This window comes from Morchella sextelata, assembly GCF_020137385.1.
Source record: "Morchella sextelata strain SCLS chromosome Unknown scls_7, whole genome shotgun sequence".
Classification (NCBI taxonomy): Eukaryota; Fungi; Ascomycota; class Pezizomycetes; order Pezizales; family Morchellaceae; genus Morchella; species Morchella sextelata.
This window is the reverse complement of record NW_025408622.1, coordinates 2,022,438-2,044,537: the sequence shown is the minus strand read 5'-3', so window position 1 is coordinate 2,044,537 and position 22,100 is coordinate 2,022,438. Positions and strand designations below refer to the sequence as shown.

General features: G+C 44.8%; 6 protein-coding genes across 6 annotated transcripts; 5 read left to right on the top strand and 1 right to left on the bottom strand.

The window, feature by feature from the left end:
* Nucleotides 1-466: 466 nt before the first annotated feature.
* H6S33_012206 (uncharacterized protein) lies at nt 467-3,151 on the top strand (the record flags this gene model as incomplete). Its single annotated transcript, XM_044843592.1, has 2 exons — nt 467-910; nt 968-3,151. The coding sequence occupies 2 exons, from the start codon at nt 467-469 to the stop codon at nt 3,149-3,151; spliced, it is 2,628 nt and encodes an 875-aa protein (XP_044695874.1).
* A 2,962-nt stretch (nt 3,152-6,113) lies between these two features.
* Nucleotides 6,114-7,184, top strand: H6S33_012205 (uncharacterized protein; the record flags this gene model as incomplete). Its single annotated transcript, XM_044843591.1, has 4 exons — nt 6,114-6,521; nt 6,583-6,632; nt 6,703-6,833; nt 6,952-7,184. The coding sequence occupies 4 exons, from the start codon at nt 6,114-6,116 to the stop codon at nt 7,182-7,184; spliced, it is 822 nt and encodes a 273-aa protein (XP_044695873.1).
* A 689-nt stretch (nt 7,185-7,873) lies between these two features.
* H6S33_012204 (uncharacterized protein) lies at nt 7,874-8,647 on the bottom strand (the record flags this gene model as incomplete). The annotated part of the gene is made up of 6 exons (XM_044843590.1): nt 7,874-7,880; nt 7,934-7,951; nt 8,098-8,242; nt 8,308-8,416; nt 8,481-8,522; nt 8,573-8,647. 6 exons carry the CDS (start codon nt 8,645-8,647, stop codon nt 7,874-7,876), a joined length of 396 nt encoding a protein of 131 aa, XP_044695872.1.
* Nucleotides 8,648-9,477: 830 nt separating this feature from the next.
* On the top strand, nt 9,478-10,322 carry H6S33_012203 (uncharacterized protein; the record flags this gene model as incomplete). The annotated part of the gene is made up of 5 exons (XM_044843589.1): nt 9,478-9,674; nt 9,725-9,848; nt 9,915-10,028; nt 10,085-10,148; nt 10,210-10,322. 5 exons carry the CDS (start codon nt 9,478-9,480, stop codon nt 10,320-10,322), a joined length of 612 nt encoding a protein of 203 aa, XP_044695871.1.
* Nucleotides 10,323-16,686: 6,364 nt separating this feature from the next.
* Nucleotides 16,687-18,219, top strand: H6S33_012202 (uncharacterized protein; the record flags this gene model as incomplete). Its single annotated transcript, XM_044843588.1, has 5 exons — nt 16,687-17,112; nt 17,177-17,363; nt 17,421-17,460; nt 17,580-18,118; nt 18,179-18,219. 5 exons carry the CDS (start codon nt 16,687-16,689, stop codon nt 18,217-18,219), a joined length of 1,233 nt encoding a protein of 410 aa, XP_044695870.1.
* An 872-nt stretch (nt 18,220-19,091) lies between these two features.
* H6S33_012201 (uncharacterized protein) lies at nt 19,092-20,440 on the top strand (the record flags this gene model as incomplete). The annotated part of the gene is made up of 7 exons (XM_044843587.1): nt 19,092-19,182; nt 19,236-19,265; nt 19,359-19,373; nt 19,440-19,616; nt 19,686-19,813; nt 19,980-20,182; nt 20,266-20,440. The coding sequence occupies 7 exons, from the start codon at nt 19,092-19,094 to the stop codon at nt 20,438-20,440; spliced, it is 819 nt and encodes a 272-aa protein (XP_044695869.1).
* Nucleotides 20,441-22,100: the final 1,660 nt, after the last annotated feature.

Below are 22,100 nucleotides of genomic sequence, written 5' to 3'. Positions count from 1 at the left end.
TAGAGTAGTACCACCGCTACCAACATAGCTTTCTTTTATCTACTCCAATTACCCAACCCTACCTCAACTCTACTCACCTCACCTCACCTTACCTTACCTCCTTTCCTTTCTTTTCTTCTTCTCATTTTCATATTAAACCAGTTACCTGTCTCTCTTCCTTATTTTAATTTTTTCTCTCCCTTCCTTTGAGTTTTAATCAAATCCCCGGGCACCACTCTCCCCCCCATCGCTTACATATTTCTGTGTGTGGTTGCTCGAATTCCGTTATCAGTTCGTTATTTCAGCCTCAGCCTTGTTACGTTATAACATATCATCAAAGATAAGAGAAAAAAGCCCTGCAGCAGCAAGCAACTTGCAGTGTTGTGTGTGCAACGAGTGAGAGAAAGTCCGAGTAGTCTGACTGATCAAGCTCTTTCCCACTTCGTAACAACCAACTTTTCCACAACCACCATACAAGCAACCAAACATGGCACAACGTTCCGCCCGCGCCCGAGTCAAGCTCGACAAAATCTCCGCCTCGGGATCTCCGTCTTCGCCTTCGACAACCTCTCATTCGCGGACAGGGTCGAAGGGTGTTGCGAAGATTGGTTCCGGGGGTTTGCTAACGCCGTCTGTGTCGTCTGTGTCGGGATCTTCGCGCGGGAGCATTCAGTTGTCGCATTCGGGCCCAAAGATTGGGAAGAGCGCCTTGAGGAGCTTCTTTGATAGTCATAGTGAGAAGATTAGAGGGAGGTTGAGTAGTGGTTCGGGTCTTGGGAAGAAAGATGTGCACCAAAGTGGATATGGGTTGGGGTTAGGATTGGGGTTGGGTGGTGGCATGTTGTCACTAGGTGAGAAGATTGAGATAAAACGATGGGAAGGTGGCGGACGACGGGAAGAATTATGGGAAGGTGGAGGGCAAGGACGAAAGGTATATACTATGTTCCTTCCCTTAATATCAGATTTTTTATTAATAATTTGTCGATAGGACCTGGAGTTGTGGTTCCCGGATGGTGATACACTAGTTTATCTTACCGAACGGCCAATAATACCTCGAAATCCTCAAGGCCTTTACAAACCACCACCGCCGAAAGCATCATTTCGACTATACTCATCCGCTCTAAGAAAGACTGAATCACCATTTTTGATAGCCGCACTCGAAGAATCCTTTAGAGAGCGACCATTAACGCCCCCTCGGTATACAGGTGCAAATGGGTCTGATGATGGGATCTCACCTACAAGCATGGAGTTTGAATACCAGCTTGGCTCACAGAAGAAATCGAATAAGAGCGATGCAAATAGCGAGGAAGGCGTTCAATACAGACTATATTTCCCTGCGCAAATGGGTGGTGACAAGCTCGCAACCCACAAGCATCATCTTACCACACGCAATTTCTTTGCAGTCCTTTTCAATAAAGCGCTAGTAGGTATAACACTCGGTCAGACTCTGCTTGACCTCGTCGACCGAATGGACTTATATCTCAGCCCCCCGAACCCCCTGAATTACGATCTTGTGGATCATGGAGTATCAGAAATCGAATCTCCTTACGGAAGTCTTATGAGTCCCAAGGGGCAAATGAGCACCCAAAAGATCATAATTGATTACCTCAACGGTCGTGATTTTGATGATGTTCGTAACTGGCCTGAAGGTGCTGCAGGTCTTGTGGTCTGGGCGGAAAGGGCTAGTGCATCTGGAGCCTTGGGTTGCGGGTTAGGCGGTGGTGAGATGGTAGGAGGTGTTGAAAGCCTATGGCGGGAAGGATTCGTTCATTGTACAGGAATGCTGGCGCGGCTGGAAGGGGGCGGAGAGTGGAGGGAGATATCACCCATCACAAAGGCCCTGATCGACCGAGCCTCATTAGAGATTCAAGTCCGTGTTGCTGGTGCGGATCAGAGACTGAGCAATTTCAACTTCACTGACATGTGGCCTACCACATCTTCAGCAGCACCACACGCAAGGGCAGCATTTGATAAGTTCCAAAAGTTTTTGATCAAGCACTATTCCTCAAGATTTGGGTCATGGCCGCCTCACACACCCGATGGCCGCCTGAGCAGAATGGTATATGTCCAACTCCAGCGAGATTTCTCAGCGCTTTATGACTATCTAGTCGACAGGGATGTGTCGTGGAGTAACAGTAATGCCCAAACCCACCACCCCCGCCAGAACAATACTCAGGGCGTCGGTATAGTAAATAAACCGAACAACACTGTTGCCGGAAACAAACTTGTCAATCATAAATCACCACACTGGCGGGCAGACGACGAGGAACTTCACATCACTGATATTCTAATCACATTTGATGAGAAGCAAAAGTATCCGCATATGCCATATCCGTTCCCATTAGTGCCACCACCCATGGTTATGGGGCGAGGGTTCAAGAATCGCTTCTTTCAAGGTGCCAGAAGAGGTTCAATCACAAATACGCCGACATCAGCGTTTACCACCCCTGCCACCGCGGATAAAGCTGCCGCATTGTCTTTATCAGAGTCGACCAATATTATGTCTCTCATGAGTTCATCAGTATCAAATGATCTGGTAGATGCATTTGCAAAGCATGAGAAGTCTATTTCCGCGTCAGAAATTGACCCACATGATGCCCGAAAAGGAAGATGGATTCTCATCTATGGAATCTTACAAACCCTCGCTACAGTCGCTGTCGATGCACCAGGAATCAGATACTCTGAGGGTGTTGATTACTTCCTCTGTCCAAAACTTCGGGGTACCCCACCATGGAAATATTGTGGTGAGCGTGGCATGGATTCATCAGGTTTGTCGGGATCTATCATTGCCGATGAACGGAGCCATTTCCGCTCGCACTGCTGGACTGTTCCAAGGACCTGGAGGCTTGCCGGGCCCCTGCCTTCGACTGCAGTGGTGCCAAACCACAGCCGCGACGATAATGAGCGCGAGACATCAGAGCTATCAGGGGGGAGAATGAATGATATTGAGAGCGGGGATGATGGAGATGATGAGATGGGGGATGTTGAGAGCAGCCCAGTTATGGGTGGAGGATTAGGAAGAAAAAAGAGCAAGAGATATGATAGCATTTCTAGTAGCAGCGGATTGGGCTCGCCAATTCTGATGGAAAATAAGGTTAGGTGGCAAGATGCATGGGGCATGGGGCCACAGGGGACCCCAGGAAGAATGGGAGGTGGTCCTTATTATCATTAATGGTTAGGTTTGGGAAATTAGGTTTTGATTAGGGCTTGGTTGGGAGGATTGGAGTTGGAGTATTTTTTATTTTTTTATCATCTTTTTTCTCATGTCACAATCAGCTTTTGGTCTCGTTTCTCTTTTTTTCGTTTATTTTTGGGTTTCTTATTCATTATTGTATGTTATTTTACTGGACTCGTTTTTCCATTTCTTTTGTTCAAATACCCTTTTCGTGTGTTTATATCTTGAATGCGTGAGTGATACTCAATCATCAGACCAAAAATCTCCCTCTCCTCTGTTCATAGAAGCGTGACGTGGCTTGTAAATAATTTTGTCCTCTTTTGGTTAGTAACATTACTATTCAATACGTGACAAATGATTATTTTTGGGTGTCACATTAATTGAATATTTGGCTACATGGCAGCACCTCGAAATCTGAGCCCATATTTATTAGTAATACGGCATTATTTGAGACTGGAGCTGCGCTGCGCTTAGCAACGCCCTGAAGCTCGCGGCTCATAGGTACTCCTACTCTACAAGCTCCTTTCTCGCACTTGTAGCCTAGTTTAACTTCAGCTTCGCCATAACTCCTGCAAAGTAAATTAACGCCTTCCTTTCCTTAATTTCGAAAGGCAATCGACGAAATTAAAAAAGTCAAGACAGCAGAATTCTTTATTTGATACAGGGATATATATATATGCTTTGTTAGGTCATATTCTTCATGTGAAGTTGTCTAGAAACTTCCCGAATTGGGAACGGATAACTGCTTGACGGTCAAGTCTCTACATTCAAGCTTGAGCTGCTCAGCATGATGATGACTCAAGGATAACTAAGCAAATACTGAGCGACTCTGCCCACTTAACCCTGAAGTAAACTTCAGGGCAATATTAAGTATGGTCTATATCTATGGAAGTGTCTCACGCATCTGTACCGAGAACCATTTCGGTGTGTATGTGACGTGTGCGAATCATCAAACCCGTCCCGTAGCTCAGAGGAGCTACTTCACTGGACCAAGGAGTAGAAATGTACTCGCGACAGGCGTGAAGCACCCGAATATGCAGCTACAAGTTTTTGGTGTATTTTTGACTTCTACTCCAATGGAAATTGCAGATTAGGACGTGCATTTTTGTGTACTTATTACCTGCCGCGAGTACGTGATTGCTTGGCTTGCAGTCTACGTTACAACATGTAGTCTCACACCTACATATCCTTTAGGTTTAGAATTGTGGTTTTATTTTTATTTGCAGTACCACACTTTATATATCTGCGAGATCCGGCCTTCCAGACCTCTTCTCTTCTCATCTCCAGTTCTATATCCAACCAACAAAAGGGAAATACAACACGGCAATGGTGTAGCAGCTCATTGGAGGATCTTGAATATGCCGGGCGAATGAGATACGAGTGATCTCACATGATTCAAGTGCAACATCAGAATCGAGAACGAGCACAAACTCTTTCGAGAAAAACAAGCCTAAATACCTCTGAAAGTTTCATTATACCGCCGTACTCTCTATTTATGGTTGTTGAAAACGCCTACATACCCTTTATGACTCAAAGCTAGCTAACACGTGTGGGTTAGGGTTCAATCATCTCGCCAGTTATATAATACTGGTGAATCTGTCATCTTCGCAAACATGCAAACCACATCAGATCGAACTTTCACGATCATACACGTCGTTCAGCAGGTCGAACTCTCACTTTAGAAAGCATAATAAAAGCCTCACCACCAGATAGGGCCATCATGTTGTCTAGAGACCTGCCTGGCCTAGACGTACGTTTGGGAGACGTCATAAATATGACAATTTATACTTGACCCCATTGGCGTCGAGTGCGCACTTATGATTCCCGAAAGTTACCGATCACCACCTTCATGATCACACTTTCGTGTACCAACCACTACCTTACGTGCCCCTCCAGCACGATATAATTCAGTATCTTTTCGGCAGTTCATTAAATGACAGCAAATGTTGATGCAACGAGCGATATATATTAGTGTGAAAAAAAATATAAAAATTACACAGGTCAGGTCGGGGCCAAAGCTGAATTTATTGAAGCCCAATAATAACGAAGAATTGAGATCGATACGCGCCGAGAATTTCTGTTTGGTCCGACTAGGATGTAGGGCTGGACTTTCCAAAGTAATGTTTTACTAGTAGCTCCACAACTAATTCTACAATTATTATATAGTTACAGTCGTCGATGCCACGTCCGACCCAAGTCGGTATGCGGTCACATTCATGTATGTACTCTATCTGGGTCAAAGATTGATCAGTGATAGAGGACATATAGCTAGGATTCTAGAAAGTATCGATATATATCACCTCGAATTACCCTGCTTTGGCGGGCAGGGCTGCAGCTCAGGATAAAATATATCCTTTTTGTGTTGATTCTATATTTATATTTCCCGTCTGTACCTGGGTACGTACGTGGGAAACGCCTGATCTGCATACTCAAAAACATCCCAATTCCAAGTTGGCGTGAGAGAGGGGTGTTGGTGGCTTCCATGATCCACCAATCCACCCAGGGATTTGGAGCCGCATGCGGGAGACCTGCAGGCGCTGGGAAGCTTGCCACCCCATGCATCTCGAGATCAATAGGCCATCCATTGGATAACCTCCCATCGCTCTTCGCATCGCCAGTACAATCTAGCCACGTCAGTCCTCCGCCACGACGTGAAGTACTCTGAGCCACTGACTGGGAACGCTTTTGCGCACTCGGATTGGATGAAACATGAAGCTGATTAAGGCTAAAATATTTCGTTGCCAGCATTTTGCTGTTTGGTGCGGGGTTGACAGAAGTGTTGTTGTTTTGCTTGACGATCAAGGTTTAAGCTCCCGACATACATATTAAATCCAGTGGCCCCATCTTTAACTTTTATGCTTGACTGCGAAATAATTAAAGCACCCACGCCGACAACTGCTTCAAGATCAACAGCTTTCAAGATCAACAGCTCTCTGAGGGACAATCGTCAGCTATCACAATGTCGTCTTCGATGGAGGTGACGTTGGCGTATGATTACAGTACCGGAGACTTTCTTGCATTTGTAACACTCGTCCACAAGCTCTACTGGCTATTCTACAAAGTAGCGAAAGATGCACCAGAGGACTTCAAGAAGCTCGTCCGCGATATAGGAGCACTATTCGAGTGCATTTCAACTCTCGATGAGGAAGCTACAAAACCTGGCTCGCCTCTAGGCCGTGCAAAACAAGAAAGAGTCCGCGCTGTGAAGAACTTGATAAGTCGAGGGGAGGTGACACTGGAAAGGTTGCAAACTTGGGCGGAGAAGCACGAAACTCTACGAGAGATATCGAGGCCAAAGATGAAGCAGTGGTATGATAAAGCACGATGGGCCTACAATATACCCGAGTTGGATGCGATGCGGAAGCAGGTGGGTTACACTTTGAGTCAATCAGACTGCGGTGAGGGCAGCGCTAATCCTGGCCCGGTAGGTACTTGGTCATGTTGGGTTCATGAGGTTGTTCTTGAACTCACTGGGCAAGTAATGATCCCCCAGGCAGCAAAATCCTTTTTCGTGCATATGTTGATCAAAAAATGATTCTCCACAATAGGCAATATCGAGAAAACTCGAGTTTCGATGAAGTATTCGCAAAATCCGTCATGGGCGCGGCTTTCAAGAATAACGAGAAGGTTCTGCAGCGGCATTGGGCAGCAATTGCAGCTGACAAATGGAACGAGGCTGGTAAACTATGGCTGAAGTCGAATGTAATTATTAAGATTCCTAGCAACCATGTAAAGGCGGTTTACTAACGGAAGACCAGACGAGTGCCTCTAAGCCGCTCCCAATGTCAACGCCTAAGCAACTGGAGATAAATGGTGGGCATCACCTCCCCTCACCGCCCCCACCGTCCGTGGTTCTGCATCCTACACGATTGAATCCGCCGCCGCCGCCGCCGCCACCAGTTCCGGTACCCCCCTCGAGGCAAGGAATGGTTCGATGCTCTTGCAAAGACCCCAATTGCAAATTGTGGATGCAAGCAAGATGAGAGATTATGTTACTGCAGCGAAATGGAACGAGACGAATAGTTTGTAATAAGGTTTTGTCACCCTGATATTTTGATGTATAAATTTCTTTTAGAAGGTAGGGGTGGGGGAGTCCAGAGATTTGAGAAGAATGCCTGAGGAAATGGAGGGGGAGAAAGAGGCAGCTGAGAACTGGCCAAGAGGGGGATAATAAGGGATTATGGTGTCCACCACCAATTTACCACCTAGCTATCTAGGTACACACAAAGCGTACGTTGTACCTTATGTGTGTTATTATGGACAGTGTTGTAGGGATGATCTTTTTATTCATTAGATATCGATTCCACGCATTTGAAGTCGATCTTTAATTTATGAGTTGTATTTTCACCAATGAAATTCAAGTCTCAAGTTTTAATGGCACGTAGGGCCAGTACTTAATTCTATATAAAATTCGTAGCGGGATAATAGGAAACAGTAGAAAAAGGTACAGCAGAGGTCCACCGCAGATTTATTAAAGATTTCCTGACAGCTCATTCCCCATCCCAATCTCCAATAAATCCCGATTCGTACCAACAGCTTTTAAGTAAGATATCCAATCGCCTATAATATTGCATGTAGCAAGCAAGAAGTGAGAGCAACTCTCGGCAAGGATACCACTCAGCGGGATAGAAACGTTCGTGACAGAAATCAGTAATTCCGACGTGCAAGGCACAGGACTTTATTCAGTAACTATCCTTACGTTTGTTCGATTTCCTGATACTACCAACTAAAATAATGGGTCAGTAAAGGACATCCCATGTAATTTATCCAAATCCAAACCTCTTGCAGTATTTATGTCTAGGTTAGTTAAGTATAACTCCGGTGTATTGATAATGTATTATCTGCGGGTGAGCTGCCGAGTGATAAAGCATGATGCGTAAACGTAATCAGTGGCACGACAAAATAATTAGTAGCCGCATTTCACGCCTCGCTCTTAAGCGAACAGATCTTTTATCCAATCCGGCGCCATAGGTGTATAATATACCGGCAATTGATAGGCACATGTGAAGTTATTGCCATCGCTGCTCTCTGTTGGCTTCGGCGCCGAGGCTTGATAATCAATCGTAGAAGTTGATAAAAGACGGTCCCCTGTCTACCCAACGGTTTATTATGATAGCAGGATCCTATATGAGAGGGGCGATCATAGGTATTACCGCCGTATAAATGTCCCAAGTGTAAGCAAACCCCAAACATCGCTTGCTGAATCTGTAGCAAAGTCCGTTGCGGTTGATTAGTTACAATATTGGTTAGGCGTTGTATTGTCTGTATTTAGATTAACAAGTAAGCCACTGCTATCATGTAAATAAGCACGTGTACCCCAACGTACTCGGCCAAGGTTCACGATATTTACACGGAGGCCGCCGCCTTCCTATAAAAGTATGATTTCAACTCTCAACTCAATGAAGCGAAACTGAATACCGCAGAGGGTTGAAGCAACTTAGTACGTCGCCGGCCCGCGTGCCCAGCGCTATCATAGCCAAAGGTCAATACCATAAATACTCGGTGCCAAGTTCCAAGAAGTTTCAGACGTTTCCCAGGGAGATTATGTAAGTCAAAGGGCTGCACTAAACCGGAAGGTACAAAAGGACGTTTTGGAGATCCCCGGCTATCATGGGTTCGTTGGCTCGGAGGTACGATAAGGTTCTTTTTTATCTCGATAATAAGAGATTGCGGGGCGAGATCAGACTAAATGGAAGGCGCCCTAGGTCAAACAAATCTACCGTTGTTACTATCGACCTGATTGGTGAACCTCCACACCCACTACTAATGTTAAATAACTTCTAATTCAAAAGCCCAGGGGCAACAACTCTGTTTGGACGTCATACCTTTCCCTTTTGCAGAAGGTGGAAATAACCTTACTTGTCGGAACCAAGCGGACCCGAGATTCCTAAGGCTACTGATAGTAATAATTATGCAGGTCGCCTTAGCGGATCGAGGCGAAAACCGTGGCGGGTTTAGTGAGTTGAATCGTAAAGTACTGTACCTTAAAGTACCCCAGTATCTGATAACGAGAGCCTGTAAAATATACCACGAGCGCAAGAACGTAATGACTCCCCTGACTCGAGTAAGGGGACATCCTTGATGTTTCACGGAAAAGGAAGGAGCAGCAATAGTGAATAGAGATAGCCAATTGGGGTTGAGAGATCGATCATGATCTGCAACAGAAAGACAGCTCTAAGATGCTAGAGCTGAAGATATTATTCTCGTGAGCATGAATTCAGTTCTATAAAGGCTCATGAACCTCTCTCCATTGTCTGATTCTCCAAGTTGACTTTCTCACTAGCAACTCACTTAATTCGTATTCACCATTTACATACTCAACCATGAAGCTCACCGCAGTAGCCCTCTTCGTTATGGCCGCCCTCGCAGCCCCTACGCTCGAGAAGCGAACTCCTCCCAATATTCCCACTGCCGCTTCCGCAAAGACCATGCTTGCCGCTCTCACCACAAGGACCACAGATGCCACCGGTTACTCCCGTGATCTCTTCCCGCATTGGATTACCCAGAGCGGATCTTGCAAGTAAGGCGTCTGGTAATCATTCAAAAACCCAATTACTGATAACAGAACAGCACTCGTGAGGTAGTTCTCGCCCGTGACGGATCCAACGTAGTCCAGGCCAGCGACTGTTCAGCCTCAAGCGGGACCTGGTTCTCGCCCTACGACGGTGCGACCTGGACCGCCGCTTCTGATCTTGTAAGTTTTCATTACCACATCTGGCTTGATATCTGCATGACATAGGCATTAACACATCTACCGCAGGACATCGACCATGTTGTGCCACTCTCCAATGCCTGGAAGTCGGGAGCCAACGCCTGGACGACAGCCAAACGTCAGTCCTTTGCCAATGATCTCACGAATCCACAACTGATTGCTGTAAGTTCTTAATCTTTTACTGCCTCGAGGAAATATAAACTGACGGTGTGGCACAGGTCACCGATAATGTGAACCAGGCGAAGGGTGATAAGTCGCCTGATGCGTGGAAGCCACCTCTTAGTAAGTAGTCCCATCTCCTTTGAGCTGAGGAAGAAGAAGTGAACCTAATATTTGTTTTCAGCATCTTACTACTGCACCTATGCAAGGATGTGGGTTAAGGTGAAGAGTGTGTGGGCATTGTCTGTGACTTCAGCTGAGAGGACAGCATTGACGAGTATGTTGAACACGTGCTGATGCTTTTTGCTTTTTGGGAGATGAGATGCATGTGTGTGGAGGATAACAAATATGGGAATCAATAAATGAAACTTACCTTTATTCTCAATTGTTTTAATCGTGTGACCTGATCTATGTACCTGTAACTACAACACATGGTTGCCTGGGAACGAGTCGGCCTAATAAGCCCCATCTATTCTATAGATGTCGTTGAGGGCCAGTTGAGTAAGGCGGCGTTTTAAAAGAAGGTTAATATAATGATGTGAGCCGGATGATGAAAGTTAAGTTTGGGTCATAAGAAGGTGATGGGAGGCCGGATTGAAACAAAGCACTTATAGGTTCATGTCATTCGCTGGGCCTGGGTACATCGAAGTCTCGCGAGGATTTTATTCACCACCGCGTACCAGTCTAGAGTAAGGAGATCTAGAGACTAAATGTAATCAACTAAAAGCAATTATTCGGTAGATACGTCATCACCAATACCAATTCCATGTATCATGTAGGTAAAGCGCTTATCTTCACCTTCCCAAATTAACCTCACACTTCTTCGTTTAGGTGGTACAAAGAAAACATGGGGCGCATACATCACACACAATCACTCACTGAAGTGACATCTACATAACTGTCCGAGGAGATACACAAGAAGATGTACTTATTTACAGGTGTAACATTATAACACGGGTGTAGGGGTGAGTTTGGAGCCCAGATTGTTGATTCTCTGCACATGCAGCACAAGCGACGATTGTAAAGACCTGAAAACAAGACTACGGGAATATGTACAGCCACTCTGCAAAAGTGTTCGTGATTCCGATTTCGGAGTGAGACATTTCTTCATATGTAACCGTGGCGGACCATCAAAACCCCCAATAGAAGACTTTCCTAGTGACCAATGGCGCCCGAAATCAATGTTGAAGGTGATTAATGACCTACTTTCTTTTATATACAGTCACGAACTATATTATCTATTTTTCGTTGTTTTGAATCTCAACATTAATAACATCAACTCCACGGGTGCGCCACACTGCGCACTGACATTAAAACTAAATCACGAACACTTTTGCAGAGTGGCTGTATATGCACGATGCTCTATCTTTCAACCGCGAATTTGGAAGGCTCGAGCCGTACTATGAGCCTACATGTATGTACATGTACCTTATACCACGAGGTGGCGGCGGGAATACTAGTTTTACATATGTAAAACGCAACCGAGTGATTTATTATGATTTCTGTGAAGGACGCATACGCTTGATAGACATGATCTACTATATTAAACTTAAAGTTCTTAATTTATAGACGTCAACGATACTCCCACTCACGAAAGACTTCCTAACAACGCATATCATCTTAGCATAGGTTTAGGGTTATGTTAAAAGTTAGTACTGAATCAGCGTAACCTAGCTATAGTGGAGAACAAGATTCCTTTCATCACCAAAAATCCACAATTGAAAGCACAATAAATTTATTTCTACCAATCTAAATCTAATCTATGCGGGTTCGTATTAATTATGTCTAATCTTTATGCTGACTACTAGCCCGTTCCACCAATTTCATGACCTTTTACTAAATACCCAAGTACTATATTAGAGATTGGTGTAAAACAAACTGGACGATGATTGATGTAGGTTCTCAGGAAAAATCAGATCCCGAGACTGCCACTAGTTGGCTACTTTGTAATACTATATGTATGTACATATGCATGTAGTCTCTTACGGGACATACATTATCACTCGCATTTTATGGTCTCGACACTAGATTATTGGAACTGCAAAAACAAGCGCTGAGCCCGCACCGGACGATAGTTCTAGAAGAATAGTGCTCGCAGGTAAAATCTACCCGAAGGGTGATAACAAGTACTAATAAAACCGATGATCTCGGTTTGCTACCGCCTGTATATAAGATAAAAGTAAAATTTCTGTACGTACGCGGCTTGTCAATTGTATGGTCGCAAAGTATTATTCGAGGAAGTTTCTGGATGGCACGTGTACTTGTTCGCGAATGCCGAACAGTAGAATCAGATTGGATCACGAAATGTCACTCGGTCGATCTTTGGGACGAGTGAGGCACCGAGTTCTAGCTTCCGGAATAAGGAGGATAGGACATATGTGGTGATACGGTACAAGTTATTTATAAGTATGTTAAGAATAATTTATTAGCTTTTTTCGCCGCCTTTGATCTGTCCCGCCTTAGTAACGGGGTACAAAGACGCTCATGTTGACATGATGTGTGTTCTTTCTAATTTGTCATAAAACGAGCCCACGTCTAAGCTTTTTATTTAATTGAAATACAATACTTCTCCTGGCCCTGGAAAAGAATTGCACTATATGCATCATAGAATATCACTCATTTTCTTGGGAATTTGACGTTCTAACCACTTTATCCATTTTTTTCATATCATTTTCGCGAAACCTTATCAACTTGGGGGTCCTGTTAAAGTATGTGCAAAAGTGTATCTTATGCCATTCATATATATCCGTGCATATATAGAGTAATGAATTGTACTTACCGCAATTCATCACGCTGTAAAAACCTTTTCCTCCTACTCACCTCACACTCCGGACCCACTACAATTGATTCTGGCATGAGGGATATATAAGAAGACAAACTCTATAAGGCACTGACATGTATATCGCTCGGTGAAATAAACTTATAACACCCCTGCCGTACAGAATTCCTATCGGTGTAGGCCTACCTCTTTCGGGACTCGACGCGCGTTGTGCGCCTCATCTAGTACACGCGCACACCATATGGTATGGGTGGCTGGAAAAATTGGTGAGCGATAGACAACCTGTGACTTCTTTAAGAAATATGACCGGTTAGATTGAGCCTGAGAAAGCCGCCTCGCCATGGGGATAGGTGAGGGAGATCTATCACCGCCTAAGTTGAGTATTTAGGGGCGCTAGCCACGTTAGACTTAACATTCCGAGCAAGAAGCATCATACGCATATACTTCTAGGAGAGTAAAGTGATTGAGTTTTTTTTATTGTTTCTTACCCCGGTCAAAGTTTGTTGCTCTTGAAGATTTGTTCACACTGCTGAACTCGGCGTTCTCGTGTGGGGAGGGCGAAACAGGTTTCAAGGGGTGGGATGGCCTTACTACATGTACTTAAGTTTCGGTAAATGCGGGACCTTCCGCTAAGCCCATTAGAGGGTGTGTGCGTAACACACTGCGTCGCAGGTTTGCATACGTACTTCGAGGTAGAATACGTGCAAAGTCACTTATCTGGTGAGGAGAAAAACAGCTGAGACCTCAACTACACAGAGGGGCCAAATTAAGTGATCACTGTGTGAGATGATACACTTTCCACCCTTCACTCAGGCCATACCATCATCAAAGCTTCTGTTGGTGGCTAATCCTCAAAAAAATGGATATAAAAGGATCCGCAATACTTCGGGAGAGTTTCAGGAGTCCCTCCGCGATCCGGTACTTGACATTCCTCCACAATTGACGAGCTTGGCTCTGTATGGGGGCTAAGACAATATATCATAGCTTAATCTGACCCCAAACGAACCATGCGTCTTTCCTTAAGATACTAGGGTCATGGTCATACTGGAAGGCTTGTTGCCTCATCATATCACGAATGATTGATTGCCCGCATATGCCATATGCCGAAAACCTGGAATATCCCGTACCGGGTATGGGACTGGGTGAGCATGAGGTCTTTGATTCGTGGCCTACAGGGCCGACAATACCATAACTCTCTCGGTGAGAGTTTTTGTCTGGGCATGTAAAGTGGATGGTGGTAAGGAAGAAGGTATGTAGGCTATGATTCAATATTCCCAGACGCTCTTACCTGTAGCTGTGAATGTAGGCAGTTCTCCTGTTGAATCTAGGAGGGTAATGCTAACAACTATCCTCAGTATATTCAGCTTCCCCGCGAATCGCCTTTTTCATACCACCACACTCACTATGATAAATCTTCGCCTAATTCTATCGGCCATAATTCACAACTGGTCAGGACAGATCTTTACCACAATCAACATGCTGTTTCCAAAGAATTAAGGTGGTGACGGTCTAACCTGCATTACAAACACGGATGTTGGTCATTGGCACCCACCTCATAATGAAGCAACACATTTGTAACGAATCCAGGAAAACATATAACCGTACCTTGCCTACCATCGACTTTTCCCCCACCTCGCTCTGCCTTAATATTTCCCCCGCTTAAGACGAAGCTACTAATATAAAAAGTGGGGAGAGAGATAATCATTACCTGGGAGAAACAGAAGTCGAACAGAAACTTCGGAACAAAGTAACTGAGAACCCGTTAACTAAATATGTGCACAGTGCAGCCGGCCCCCATGATATCTGCCAAGTCCATTCTTCGGTAGAGAGTATACCGGCATGGGGATCTTCATTAGCTGTTTCGAGTGGATTACATACTTAGGCCTAACGTCGATCTTGATACTTTAATTCCGTTTCGATGCTCACTGAATATTGACCTCTAAACTGTGGTTGGATTCCATAACTGGGTTTCATTTTTCGATAATTTATAAAAGGGAATTTGACAAACTCTACTCTACACCGTGCCCAGAGATTCTTATTAATAGATGTGCAGATGCACAGGGGCCGGGGTTAAGGAAGGTCAAGTCGGTGGCAGGTATTATTGTGCCTACCGTAAAGTCAATATTGTTGTTTTTCTTCTCTAATTCTTCCATTCTTCCATTCTAGTTCCGTCTGAACATGCTGGATGCGTATATGTATACGAGTACCGCTGCGCAGGAAATGGAAATGGACCCGACCCTGGATGGTGGAAATTTTCCGTCCTTTTTCACGGGTTGACACTGAAACGCTGGTGCTAAGAGGCACAGCACCGCACGAAACAGGCCACACCACACCTCATTAATTCTGGAAAGAGTCGAATCTATCATGGTACTCTACTCAAGTTCCCATGGTAGTAAAGAAAACAAGCGCAAGTACCAACTACAGGGGTTAGAATCGCGATGACGAGTCTCGGCGTGTCGCCGGTTTATCCGGGTGAAACAGCGGCCGGGGTGAGAGAAGCAATTTTTCTTTTGAGGGGGAAAGGGTTTTTGGGGTAAGTTAAAGAGGCTCTTATCAAAAACTGCAACTTGTAGGGGTTCTGAATTGAGATTCGACGTCAGAAGTAGAGTAACTAACCCCGTATAAGTTGGGAAACGTCTCGGAGCCAATGCCTGCTTGTTAAAGATAGGAACGCGCGTCCCGACTGACAGACTGACAGAATTATTCTGGAAGTCAGATTCATATACAAATGTAGTTGTTGCGGTTGAAAGGGGAAGAAGGAGAAGATCGACTGGACATGAGAGAGATGCATAATATTATACATACTCCCCATAGGTGAAATACATGTACCTACCTCGGCCAACAGGTATACATGTAATTATTACCTTGCGGGAAAAAAACAAAGAAGGCACATAATATCTCACTCTTGAGAAAAGGAGGAACCCGTTGGACCGACGCAATGGGTACCTAGGATGATCCCGACCGACTACCAGAGGCTGTCTGTCGGCCGGACTGTAGCAAATTTAAAGGGTAGTGTAGCTAGATGGAACCTTCTACCTCGGACTCTGGCCGAGAATTGTCCGTCCATTTTGTGCTGACCAGGCGAAACCAAACTTGGGACATGTTCGGGCAACTAGTTGATATTCGGTGTTCGGGAATCGGTCCAGAAGTGAACCAAGTCCTGATGAACCCAGGAACGAGCGAATGAACTTGCATCGCCGCCCAACACTCCTGAATCCCCACCCTCCCCAGACTTTTGAATGCGCGCGCGTCATGTTGTAGAGGTGTGTGAGTGTAAGTATGTGTGTGTGTGCTTATGTGTTTGTATGTAGAGGTACATACGGATATTGATGCGAGGGCTGTTCATATCACCTAAAAGAAGAAAGTAACCAGATAAATGTTCGGCATGTGCTACCCGTGGAGTGTGTACTCGTCAGCTTGGTCAGGACCAGGGTTATTCCGTCCGCGCACAAGTTACTCCTGGCCTGGATATCGGCCATCCTGTTACAGTGTCGACGTAAAGTACATAGAGTAGAGCAGTTATGGTGTGTCTCGGGAGGGAAAGCTTGTTCACATCCAAGAGTCCATATATATCACTTGTGAATCCCCACCACCACCCACTTTCTGCATTGCCCAGTAATTTTTCGACATAATACAAAACCGTTACATTTCTACTCTTCATTCGCCAACTATTATTTATTTTGCTATATAACTGGATTTATTCTTCTCCTTTTTCTCCATTGTTTTGTTTGCCACTGCAGGGCAGTCAGTACATTTGTCCATTCTACTGTTTGAAGGAATCTTGCTGCATCGTTCCAACGCTCGTCCTACCCTATAACCACCCAGCAGGTCTTGGACCTTTCGTCCCAACTCCCGTTCAACATTCACGGGGCAACCTTCAACATGACGGGCGCCCAGCGAGCCAAATTATGGCGCCAGCCCGAGGCCGCAGCAGGTGCTCTCTACACTCGCCTCGCATCGAAGCGGAACTTCGCACGAGTATTCATCACACTGGCATTTTGCGCTATCTTCTACAACTTCTACTCATCATCCGAGCTACGGAAGAGCCTCAACGACAGGCTGCAGCAGACAATGTCTGCGAGCCCAAGTATTCAGGTTGTGGAGCAGACGGAGCCGAATATGCAGATGTGCTCGAACGAGCCGACTCTTGAGAGCAATAACGGGACGGAGAAGGCGACGCTGGTCATGTTGGTGCGTAACAGGGAGATAAGGGAGGCGTTGAGCAGTATGAGGAGTGTGGAGGATCGGTTCAATCGGAAGTTCCACTATCCGTGGACTTTCTTGAACGATAAGCCGTTTACGAAGGATGTGAGTGCTCGTTCTGTTCCACTGTTGTCCTGCCAAGACAGTTTACTGATGGTGAACACAACAGTTTATCGAATATACGACCGGAATGGCGAGTGGCCCAGTTGAATACCAGGTTATTCCGAAGGAGGCCTGGTCGATCCCGAAGACCATCAATACAACTATTGTCAAGCAGGAGATGGCCGAAATGACTAGACAGAATATTATTTATGGCGGTTCTCTGTCTTATCGCCACATGTGCCGCTTCAACTCAGGTAACCTCCCCCGAATTTGTCGAGATCTAGAAATAGGGGACTAACACAGGAGAACAGGGTTTTTCTACAACATGGAGGTTATGAAGAAATATGACTGGTACTGGCGTGTCGAGCCGGGTATTGAGCTCTACTGCGACATTGAATAGTAAGTGAACTAGTTTAGTAATAGTAATATTTCAAAGCATTGCAATTTACTGACGTCATGTTGTGGCACAGCGACCCCTTCACCTTTATGCGCACCAACAATAAGATCTACGGCTTCGTCATCACCATGTACGAATTCGAAGCCACAATCAAGACACTTTGGTCTCGGACCAAGGAGTTTATCCGTCGCAACCCCCAGTACTTGCATGAAAACAACTCGCTCGACTTCCTCGTTGACGGAGCAAAGGCATCAAAGAAAGACGATAAGGAAATCGATGGCAACTACAACCTTTGCCATTTCTGGAGCAATTTTGAAATTGCTTCGCTCAACTTTTATAGGTCCGAGGCGTACACCAAATATTTCGAGTTCCTTGATAGCGCTGGTGGGTTCTTCTACGAGAGATGGGGCGATGCACCAGTTCATTCGTTAGGCGTGGGATTGTTTGCGCCTAAGGATAAGATCCACCATTTCGCGGACTTTGGATACTCGCATCCGCCATGCTCAAGGTGTCCACAGGACGACGAGAGCCACAAGTCCGGGCGTTGCTACTGCAACAGGGCGGTCAACTTTGATACCAACTCATACAGTTGTATGCCAAGGTGGTGGGATGGTACGTTGAACTCCATTGACAACTTATCTGGGACCTTGTACTAACTGGGTTTTTTTTTAGTTGCCGGTATCAACAAAGGTGCTAAGCGCCTTGGTACCTAACCACGCCCGTGCAGGGCTGGCATCCGCATTAGCGGTTTCTCTTGTCTTAATTTTCTTATTTCCGCATCTGCCCATCTCGGTACATAATTAATTTTCATTTGTAAGTCTTATGGTGTTTGGGAGGCGTTGTTGTTTTTATTGATTTGCTTTGTACAAAACTGCTTTTTCTTATTGGGCCATCGGTCGGGATGGACAGGAAATTGGACTAGTTGATGGAATAAAAGGAGTTGGAATCTTTTATTATGTTGGACAATGGAATGTGGGGGAAGATGCCCGGGGGTGGAATTCTGTATAAAATACTACCGAGATGAGATGAATTGAGCTATGGAATACTAGCAAAATATTTGGTTGAGAATGTGCATGGTTTTTGGAGATGGTACAATTGGATGAGTAATGCACTGAGACAGGTGTCATCTAAAATGTTCGAGTAGGTGACTTGACGTCCGCGTGAGATTTCATGAGCCATGAACCTCAAAGAAAGATACTTGGGCTATAAATAACAAACTCAACCACAAACCATGCTAAGCACAAAATACCTATCCTTAGTCTCAATATCTGTACCACAGAATCTGCAAATTTTTTATCTAAAACCCGTTAATCAAAATCCTCATTGAGTGATCGATCCTACAAGATGCTTACAGTACCAACAAAAGCAGGGCGATTTCAAGAAGAACCATATACCTACCAGAAGAGAACATGGTGGTCAAATTTATGTATCTCAATGGATACAGCTTCTGTTGATCGAATGGCTGCGATGATATAAGTCAAGGCCCTTTGCCAGTAGGTAACCACTCATTCCTGTCCAGCACATATAAGTATAAGCTGTGTACACCTTTTCAATCAATAAAGCAAGATCGGCAATCATTAATTCCATGGCTGCAGCAAAGATTTTCGATGGTTTCTGTATTTCAATGGTTGGATCCCTCCCTTCGTCTGGGTTTACACGCAAACGTACTAGCCAGAGTAAGTCGAAGCAAATAGCTACTAAAAGAACCCATATTAACACATGATACAAGCGAGCTTGATTGATATGATTACCAGCAATGGTGGGACTTTCAGCAGCCCGTACATAGGAAACAAAATTTTGGGGAACCCTAGCCCTACGCATCTGATTTGTAGCGAGGACATATAAAATAAAGCAACAATCAAAAGAGGTAAATAGGCGAGGAGAAGCGTTGATGGTTTAAATTTCTTGATACTTACTGCAGAAAAAAATCCAGTCGCATCCGCAAAGGAATCGGGAACCATCAAGATTGTTCATATCCGCTGGCTCCTGGACTCAATAAGGAGGGGAAAGGCATTGGTTGAGGAGACCTATCAATTCGGAGAAATTAAAGGCATTCAAAACGCGCTTATACGAGAGTTAATCTTTGAAGATCCTGGGTGGAGAAAACGTAGTAAGTTCAGGAATGCTTTCATAGTAGCTAGTAGGTATTTTGCCTATAGTGTACTGACCTGAGACCAAGCTATCGCTGGGTCATCTATTTACAGTGATCCAGAAAGCGGTCTTCGGTATGAAGAACGGCTTTCTAGGCTTGAGGAGGCGTCAGAAGATACCAAGAAAACTGCTGCTGCTTCTCAAGTAGTTACTATGGTTAATCTCTTCTAATTCTATCCAAGAAATTTGAGGATACCACTAACTCGGGGACGCTAATAAGATACGGATATGGAAATCTAGCATACCTCATTCGAGTGGTCAATCATATGCACTCTTAAGTACATATAGTGATAACGACATTAGCACTAATGTGACACATCAGTACACCATCGCTGGCAAGTGCCCTGAAGCGACCTTATGCATTCTTATTGATGTCTACAAGTCAGAAATAAAGAAAATTCAAGAAGAAGGGCACCAAACTATGGGCCCTGAAAGTGTCGACGAGCCAGAGCATACTCCCGCAACATTATTAGCCAGAGATGCTTTCTATAACCTAGTAAAGTATATTGCGGGCTCTACAACAGTGTATGTTACCTTGGATATTATTTTCAGATTCTCCCCATTATATCCGAAAGTTGCTTTAAATTTGATGCTAATATTTTGGGAAGTCCTGAAAACCATCTAGGCGCTAAATCGTTAGTCACACCTTCTATGGAAAGCGAGAAATCCAAGATCAATCTTACTATAAATGGTCATGATGACACCCTCAGGGGATATTTAAAATTAGTAGCATTGAAAGATATGACATACGGTATGATAGTTTCTAAAATTGGACACCAGTAACGATTTAAAGCAAAAGTTTCTGACAGACAAGCATGCAGTTCACAAAAGCGCAGAGGACTATAATTTGATTCATGAGTACTTTAAAGGTAGCGGTGGATTGACCGCAATCCCTAACTGGAACGTGCAGATTTTTCGAATCGTGAGGCAAAACGAAGAAGAAGACTGGAATACAAAAGGATGGGGTAAACTAACTGGCATCAATGATAACCGGCGTTTACTATGGCATGGGACACCTATAGGAAATATACAGTCTATCCTCAAAAATGGGCTCCAGGACCCAGATCATTTGGGGGGGGGGGGGGGGGGGGGGGTTTACTTCGCGAACAGAGCTGAAATTAGGTGAGTTTATTACAAAAATCCGTTTCTTAAGGTATTTGGATTGATACTGATTTAACCAAGTTACGGTTATTGCCGAGTTCACGCAGCCGTGAGTTTTCCATGTTCTTCCTGTTACATGCAATACTAATGCGATGGGTACGTCGACCTGTGCCGTTAATTCTAGGGTCTCCCTTTTGTTATGTTTCTCTGTGAAGTACAATTGGGCTATATGGGGAGCAGAAAACCTTTCCATGGAAGGTTCGGGTATTATAATACAGCTGTGGACGAAAGAACTAGCCTGGAGTGGAGTAATTCTAAATCGATTCACGAAGAGCTTGATGGTGTACTTGTGGTTTGTCTCTAGTCTAACCAATCAATATTCACGTTATCCATGGTTAACCTATGTCATTTATTTTAGCCGAAGTTCACTGGATCACCTATATGTGCTGGGAACATGTACAGCGAGTGGATCGCTCTTAACCCATCCCAAGTCAGACATCGTTACCTCGTTGTGTGCGAACCTTAGATGTGTCCTGGAGCATCTTATACTACTGGCCGTCTATAGATCTAGAAATCACTACTATCTAGTTAGTATCATCACCATAATGGAGAAAATTCACAAGACATCATTTATACTAATCAGTAACTCATCTCCTGAGCACAGCCCCTCTCTGACAAAGAATTCAGTTCTGATGTCACCCTGCCTAAAGCTATAAGTAAGTAGAGCTCTGATATCAATTGACTCTTGTTACTAAAGTAATCTCAATGTCACCCATTCTGTGTGGCTTGTGAGACAACCCAATTGCGCAATAAACCAAGCTAGTGATCACAGGACAGCATGTGTGTATGTACCATGCCAATGACCGACATATCTACCAAGATACCCCTCTCGAAATAGACATAACCAATATGACCTCTTCAAAGTTTACAATCAACGACACTTATCCATTATGGAGCCAGGTGGATGACCAAGGAATAATCATAATCAACTCTGTGACGCCAGAAACCAGGCGATTGGAGAGGAAGGGGGGGGGCAGTGATTAAAAGAGGTCTCAGAATAGGTAAAGTTGCAAGGCGGCGTCGCGTTAATGTAGGTACCCCCGTGAGGCTCTTGACGGAGGGTGTGCCGGGGTGGTACATAGCGCCGTATCTAGGTACTCTACATGTCCATAGAGTGAGTGGAATAGACTCACATGCATCCATCCTGATGGGCGGGCAAATAAGCTTGTCGCGATCGTGCAGTGACACACAAAGTGCTGCTCACTGCACTTGCACACGGTGCATATGCGGCGAGGTGGAAAAAAAAGTAACCAAGGCCCCCGTACGGTACGTATTGAATCCA